At 50.5% G+C, this 8,281-nt stretch overlaps 1 protein-coding gene across 4 annotated transcripts in view; it reads right to left on the bottom strand.

Annotated features, from left to right (window-relative positions):
• The window catches only part of TMEM154 (transmembrane protein 154), a 50,013-nt gene extending 47,067 nt beyond the window's left edge, over positions 1 to 2,946 (bottom strand). The window contains exon 1 of one of the 4 annotated variants that reach the window (XM_055404502.2): positions 2,756 to 2,946. In XM_055404502.2, coding sequence (XP_055260477.2) covers positions 2,756 to 2,843 — 88 coding nt within the window. In that variant the 5' untranslated portion in view covers positions 2,844 to 2,946. The remainder of the gene's footprint in view (positions 1 to 2,755) is intronic. The other 3 variants (XM_055404500.2, XM_055404501.2, XM_055404503.2) reach the window with 3 other exon arrangements.
• Positions 2,947 to 8,281: the final 5,335 nt, after the last annotated feature.

Genomic DNA, 8,281 nt, shown 5'->3' with positions numbered 1-8,281 from the left:
GGAGCCCCATAGACTGTAGCCACCAGACTCCTCTGTCCATGGAATTCTCCAGGCAAGAATACTGGAGTGGGTTGCCATTTCCTTCTCCAGGGGATCCTCCCGACCCGGGAATTGAACCCACATCTCCTACACTGGCATGCAGAGTCTTTACTGCTGAGTCACGGGGAAGCCCCTCGAAAGGATGTATATCTTACTTAATTTTACAATGTACATTTAGTCCTTAGTTAAGAACAGCCTTTCCCTTGGCTAATCTCAAAGTAATCAGCTTTGATTATCCAGCTGCTTGCAAGTGGGCATTTTTGCATTTTCAGGCACTGAGAATGGAGACAGAGCCCAGTGAGTGTGGGATGACCCAGGCAATCCCCGTGCTCCTCAAACGCAGCTTTTCAGCTTGTGCTTCTCCTAACATTACCTGCCTTCAGGGGTTCATCGGTTTCAGTGATCAGTCTCACACCCACTCTAGGATGATTTCAGTATTTCTCAACAACCACCGAGTTCCTAATTTATGCTGACCCATTACAAGGTTTGAGGAAATCAAAGACGAACTAAAGGGAATTTTCTTTTCCCTGGAAGTGCTCACAGCCTTGAGGGAGGCCTGGATAGGATTCTAAGTGGTTAGCAGCAGCAGCAGCAGCAGGCCTATGAGGGCACAAGAGGCAGGGTGCCACAGAAGGCGCAGTGAGACAGACGCCAATCGGGAGGCAACATTCAGTCTGTGCCTTTCAGGTTACACAGGCATCCACCTCGTAGGAAAAAAAAAAGGAATCTGTCATCACTTGCAGCCAAAGCCACAGAGGCCTGGAACACACGCTCCATTTCGTGTGACTGAGGGGCTGCGGCGGGGGAGCAGGAGAGACTCAAGGAGATGCTGTGGAAAGGCGCTTGCAGGGAGAGGCCAGGGGCCATGAATGAGGAGCCACCTCTGTGAAGGGAAGGTCACTGATCAGATACAGACCCCAGAGGGAGGCCTTTCACTGAGTCTCTTCACCAGTCCTTTTGCAGCTCCTGAATTGCAGACACTTTATTCCATCCTTTTCAGGTGCTCAAGAAAACTACACAGCTAAGGTTAAATACCACTCTCAGGAGCCTGTTTGAGGTGAGTGTGGTGGCAGTGAGAGGTAAACGCGGGGAAGAAGGATAGCTGGGCCCTGCTCCCGTGGTGCTGAGGGATGCCTGTCGGGGAAAGGAGCCTGGTTCAGAGGTTTCAGCAGGGGGCATGGCTGACTCCCTGGCTGGACAGGAAAGACCCTGGAGCCAAGTCAGGAAAGCTGCCTGGCGGTGGGCCTCGCCTTTCTCCTCTCAGTTCCTTCATCTGCACCCCTGCACAGCTGCACCTCCAGCACAGCCAAACACTCGGGACAGTCTGAGCGTCATCTTTAAGCCCCTTCCTGCTCCAAATGGGGAAGGGAGTGGCTCAGACAGCAAAGAATCCGCCTGCGCTGCGAGAGACCTGGGTTTGATCGCTGGGTCGGGAAGATCCCCCAGAGGAGGGTATGGCAACCCACTTCAATATTCTTGCCTGGAGAATCATCATGGACAGAGGAGCCTGGCAGGCTAAGTCCATGGGGTCACAAAGAGTCGGACACGACTGAGCACACAGCACACAGCACACCTGCTCCAAAACTTTATGTATTAAAAAACACAGTGTATCCCAAACTCATTTTGAACATGAACCTCAATTTCAACCAAATATCTCTCCAGTTGGAATGGTTGGCCTTTCCAGTCTCCACCTGGAACCCTAGAGACCATGCTGAGAACACCCAGGGAAGGGGAGATTGGTAGGGTGGGGTGGTTGTGTGCTGACTACTAGTCTCCAGGAGGTTACTTGTCTGTTAGGTAGTGTCTGATGTCCCTCCCCACATCCTATTTAAAGAACCTCAGCTTGAGAACCTTCTTGTGGGCCCAATACTGTTGTACACTAGCAGCACGAGGTGTCCACTGACAGGAACCACCAGCAACTACTTTGTTTACCCAAGAGCGATCCACACAAGGGTAAGAAGCAACGGGGAGTGGCTGTGCTGGTTGTAGCAACTGTCAACTGCTGCTCTTAGCTCAACACTATGAGATTTAATACTTTGTCTTTTCTGATACCTTTGATTCACTACAATCACACAACTTTTTAAAAACAAAGCTTCATTAGTCACAATCAACGCAAAGAAAATCTCTCCCAAAGTAACAAGATCAAAGGAAAGCTGATGAAAGACCTTACAAGTTGGAATGGATGCCTGGGGATTCCTCAGACAATTTCCTGCTTACTTTTTCTTTTTTTTTTAACTTATGGTGTTTCTTTAGTCTACTTTCCAGTCCTAAATTTCCATAGCCCAGTTTTTCCAGGACTTTTTGGAACCAGCAGACTTCTCGGCCCACATTACTAAAAGTTAATTCATGATTTCTCTGTTTCAACTGATTGAAACGGTCTTTTCCAGGAACCGCCAAAGAGTTGATCATTTTCTTAATATGCCCATTAAAGCCGGTAAATGACTGGGACCGGTAAATTACATCTTGGAAAACAAAGACTGCGGGGAGCTTAAATTCAAGGAGAGAACTGCAGCTGGATCAGCCGGCAGCGAACGAAGCCAAGTCCCTCCTCCCTCCTTCCCCCCAAAAAACAGAGCTAGACTTTTCTCCACTTTTCTCACAGTAAGGCTTGGGTTTTTCTAAGTGTTACGCTCCCCGGCAGAGTTCTGTAGCCTCAGGTACCAGACCAGCCTTCCTCACCCTGCTCGCCGGGAGCGGAGAGCCGAGGGGTGCTTACCCTGCGCCGGGCGGGTGCGGAGGGCCGCCAGGGCCGCGGCGAGGAACAGGGCGGCGCGCGGAGCCGCGGGGGGCGCGCGCCCCGGCATCGCGCTGCTGCTGCGCCGGCTTCAGTGCCCCCGAAACGTGAACATTTCCTGTTTCCTGCTTGTTTGGGTCGGTGCTAACTTGAAGGAGAGGTGTTTGCCTGTTTTTTAGGAAGTGATGTAATTCTGCAGGAGCCTGTCAGACCAGCAAGAGTTGCAAAAGAGAAGTTGCTCTTCAAGCACTGATTCAGTTAACACGCCTCGCAAGGTCTTTCCCCACCCCGGCCCGCGTGGGTCCCCACCTTTTGACCTCGCCCCCGTGGGAGCAGTGTCCGGCGCTCAGATGTCACTCAGGGTCTGGGGCTGGGGGTTCTGGGTTTGTGATTTTACTCCATCTCCCGTTCTGCCTAGAGTCTGGAGCAGCGCTCTCCAGGAGAACTTTCTGAGATGATGGAAATGTTCTGAATCTGTGTGGTCCAGTACAGTAGCCATTAGTACACAGGTTGCTAAGCACTCGAAACAGGGCTGGCGAGCACTGAATTGTCAGTTTTTATTTTCACTAATGTAAATTTTAGTAACTCTTTGTGGCTAGTGGCTACCACATTGGATCCCATTTAGCAGGGACACCTGTGCCATCAGGAACTGTGCCCAGCCAGGAACAGGCGCACCCTTCTCCCTGGGTCCTGGGTCCTGCATGCCCCACTCCCCACAGCTCATCAGAAGGAAAAGGTATACTATCCCCATGCTCTCCCCATGCCTGAAGGGCGTGCTCTGCTTCTGCAGAGAGAAATCATCTTTTCATGTTTGGTTTTTTCTTTATAAAGACTATTTTTTAGAGCAGTTTTAAGTCCACAGCAAAGTTAAGAGGAAAGGGCAGAGATTATCCGTAAACCCCAAGTCCCCACACCTGCAGTGCCTCCTCCACTGTCAATACCCCTGCAGAGTGGTACATTTGTTTCGACCGATAAATTTACATTGACACATCATAACCACGCCAAGCACCACTGTTTACTTTAGGGTCCACTCTTGGTGCCATCTATTCTATTGGTTTGGACACATGTATAATAATGACAGGTATTATCATTATAGTATCACTTGGGGTAGTTTCTCTGCCCTGAAAGTCCTCCATGCTCCACTCGTCCGTCCCTCCCAAGCCCTGATAACTACAGTCTTTCATTGTTGGCATCGTTTTGCCTTTTCCAATGACAGGTAGCTGGACTCTCAAAGTGCAGCCTCTGCAGACTGGCTTCTTCATGATACGCTTCCCCCGTGTCTCGTCATGGCCAGTGACTCAATTCCTTCTAGTGCAGAATAATGTCCCACTGGCTGCGTGCACTGCGCTTTATTTATCCACTCATCGACTAGAGGGACCTGGAGGAGGGCGTGGCAGCCCACTCCAGGACTCTTGCTTAGAGAGCCTCATGGACAGAGAAGGCTGGCGGGCTACAGTCCACAGGGTCGCAGTCAGGCACGACTGAAGCGACCGCACGCGCACACACACACTACTGAAGGACATCAAGGTTGCTTCCAAGTTTTGGCAGTTAGGCATAAGGCTGCTGGAAACATCCGTGTGCAGCTGTTTGCATGGACGTCAATTTTCAGCTCCTTTGGGAAAGTACCAAACAGCTTGATTGCCGGATTGATAGTCAAAGAGAAACAATCTTTTAAAGGGCCCATTTCCAAAGTAGAATATGCTCTCAGGAGAGGAAAAATCTGTATTTTACCTTTCTTCATACTTGAATGACAATTTTCTCAGAGGTTGTTGACAACAAACTGTTGGGAGAGTGTGTAATTTCCTTGGTTCTGTCTTGCCACAGCAAAGATTTGAGATGGTGGACTAGCATTACAGCTGAGTTTTATTCGGCAAGCAAAGGATAGTACACACTTGAGGCATGAGGGTCAGCTGACCCCAAAGGAGAGGCCTCAGCCCATTTTGGCTCCCCCTTTTTATATGCTTCGTCTCCCACTCCCTGAGGCTGCCCTACGCAAAGTAGGGCCAGCCAGGAAGGGGGCGTGGTTTTTCACCTGAGGGTCTCACTCTTCAGCTGTGAGCTGGGTTTTTCCTTTGTTCCCTCCTCACGGGCTTTTCCCTTTCTTTGTCTTTTAGCCACCGCCATTTGGGGCTCCTTTTTCCTATTCTAACTACCTAACAAAACAAAGTAAACTGAGCAGGATTAGAAGAGGGGGTGGGAAGCCTACCCGAATGAAACAATGCAGGAAGGACACGACAGTTTATACCAGTGTTGAGAGCCATTAGAGTAGGTGTTTTGTGTTCTATTGAAGTCCTTTCTTTGGTTTAGGTCTAGGGTCTAAGCCCTGCAGAATGAGATTCCACAGAAATATTGGGTATTTTATTCCACGAATATCATAAGACTGTTTTTGAGAAATAAAGTTCATAGAACAACAGAAAAAGAATGGAATTTCATCATTATGTCTTCTGTGGTACAAGAGGGACAGGCAGACAGAGCGAGGCTTAAGACACCCATCTCATCCCTAAACCTTTGCCTGCAGCTTACCGTGAGTCACCAACTTCCGGTCCATACCATCTGCAGTGGCCCGGTTGGTGTGAGCACACAAGGTGACTGGCTTCCTCAGCCCCAGACTTGGCCATTTCTTGTTTAGTGCATTGCTGCTCTTCCCTGTCCATAGTCTCTGTTTATCTCAGTTCTTATCCACAGAAATAGGTTGATGATTCATGTAATAATCAGTGTGTTAATGGATTGACAGTATGCATTTTAATATTTTTAACCAGCAGTTAAGTCAAGTCCTGATAAAATATGCTTTTGTACTTTAGATAACAATTTAGAACAAACAGCAGAAGAAAAGAGTTCAAAACTGGATGATCGACTTGAAAACAACAGGCAGGGACCTATTAATCAAAATCTTGACTGCTGGCTCTGAGCTCTTCTCGCGCTGAGTCTGAGGGCAATCATTCCTGTGCGAGCAGGCGTTTCTCCCGCTGCACTGCATATGTGCCAGAGAAAAGGCCCAGGGCCTGAACGTTCTCTTCATTTTACACTCTATTAAAACCATCTTGGATCTCAGGCTTGAGGCATGTGTTTGGCAAGGTGTAAGCCTTGGTTTCTTTGATTTTAAGATACGTCTGGCAGGAAGGTCTGCAGAGGCAGGTGTCTGTCGGCAGCTAGAGCACAGACTCATGTTCTGCAGTGCATACACTGCCTGTGAGCGTGTCACAGTTTCTCCAAGGGTCCCCCGTATTGCTTCTGATCACACAGCACTGCGTCACTCAGAATGATGTGCAAAATAAGCTGCAGAGAAGTCCTGCGCCACTCTGTAATTTTCTTTGGACCCCTGTGTGCTCTAAGACTCTCAGAGTGATTAAGCTGATCTTAAGGGGGAGAAAATTACCATCATTGATCAGAAAATTGCAGCACCTCAGTGATCGCTTCACTGCAGTTAAATCCCAGGCTGACTGCGTGCGAGGTAAAGGGCTATTTACCTCTGTTTGTTCTAATTTTACCAACCATTCATTTTGGCAGTGGCCACCTGGCCTCAAATTAAATCCTGACATGCTCCTGGCAGGAAGTCAGGGTCCCAGTTGCAGGTAGGCGTGAGGCAGCGGGGAGCCTCAGAGCAAGGCCTGCAGGCAGTGGTGGGGTCAGCTTTCAGGGGAGGGGAGGGAGGAGGGAGAGGAGGTAGTGTGCTTTGAAGATGCACCATGCCTCCTTATGCTCAGGAGGGCAGGAAGAGAAGCCCATTACTGGTTGGAGGCACTCTTTATGACTTTGCACAAGAGTCTGGCTTTCACCATCAACTCCCTGAAGTACCGAGGTGACTCTCATCCATTCCTCCTCCCCTCCCTCTTGCCCCACCCCTCCAGCCAGAAAAGAGTAGGGACTTCAAGGGAGCATCACAGAAGGGATAATCTTGCAGGGACTGCAGGGCTCCCCACCCCCATTTTCCCCTCCATCCTCCAGCTTCACCGTCTGCAACACACAGACACACCCCATACACATGCTTAACACACTCATGCACTGTGGAAACTCCAGGAAGGCCAACCAGAGAGCAAGCACAGGCCGTTTACAGAGAGCTCGTGATAGCCAGGGAGTCGGCCACCATCTCCTGCAGTAGGCAGAGACTCAGAGTCTAGTAGAGGAGTGGGAAAGCTCTGCAGTGGGAAAAGTAAAGGCTCCAGTACCCTGATGAGAGCCATTGGCGTGGGGCACCAGAAGCCCATTCTACTGATGGGTTCCAGCGATTGCTTAGAGATGCATATCTGGCTTCTCCTAAATCAGAAGCAGAGGAAAAACTAGAGCCAGTATTACAAGGATTAGTGCTCGGCTTCTTGGATTGCTGCTACAGGTAGGGTCTGAGTTCTGTTTTCATATATATATGCCCTAGCCATGGTCTGTATACTCAACACCCACTCACAGACACACTCACATACTCATAAATGTACACGCAGGCTCACACACACACACTGACACGCTTGCACACACTTTCTGAGGCACCCCTCTGTCTCTCAGTGCCAGCTGGTGGTAGTTAAGGGAGCGCACTCTGCTTAAAAAGGAGTCAGGCCCCCACACAATGTAATCGTCACATCAGGTGGGGCCTGTAGATCACTCTGAAGCCCACTGAGCAGGTGTGCAGTTAAGGTCAGAGGTTCTAAAGAAGCACCCAGAGAGATGAATGGGCAGGGGCTAGGGCTGGAGCTGGGGTGGAACCCTAGGTCGTGCCGGGAATCCCAGCCAGGAGAGCGGCTGACAGTGGTCTCTGTGTCTTAGTCAGCACCAGCTGCCATGCAAAATACCACCGACAGACACCTATTTTCCGCGAGTTCAGAGGCTGGAATGCTGAGATCGGGGTGCCAGCATGTGGGGTCCTGGTGAAGACCCTCTTCCTGGTTTGTAGATGGCCACCTTCTTGCTGTGTTCTCACATGGCACTGAGACAGAGCAAGCCCTCTGGCATCTCTTCTTACAGGACCCTGATCTTGTTAGGAGGGCTCCACCCTCATGACCCTATCTAACCCTAATCGCCTCTCCCCCCGAGACAAAAATACAGATATTGGAGGTTAGGGCTTCAGATCTGAATTTGAGGGGGACACGAGTATTCAGTCTGTAGCAGTGCCATCGAAGCTGGGAGTTCTCCCAGCCAGGCTCCTCCTGACCTGTTTTCAGAACCCTTGGTGGCTCTGCCCCTGCATCCTGGCTGCTGGCCCTGGTCACTCACCCTTCAGCTGGTTGCTTGGAGGAGCTGTTGCAGGGGGGGGAATTCCAGCAGCTTCCACCCTCGGCCTCAGCCTGGACCTCCTCCACGACAGAGTCTCCAGGGCCTCAACAGATGGCTGGCCACCAAAAACGAAACTGAGGAGGATTGCAGTGAGGAGTTGCAGTGACCTGTGGTCTCTAGTCTGGAGGGCCCTGTGGGGAGTGCCCGAGGAAGAAGAGGCTGACCGGCCTAGAGAGGCAGGAGTCCTCCCGCCATGGTCAACATCCCCCTGAGGGCAGGGGGATGTTCTCTAGTTGACCCCTGCACTTA

Source organism: Moschus berezovskii, chromosome 19 (assembly GCF_049115385.1).
Source record: "Moschus berezovskii isolate FMDL1 chromosome 19, NW_MosBer_1.0, whole genome shotgun sequence".
NCBI classification, from domain to species: Eukaryota; Metazoa; Chordata; class Mammalia; order Artiodactyla; family Moschidae; genus Moschus; species Moschus berezovskii.
This window is presented reverse-complemented; position numbering and strand designations above follow the sequence as displayed.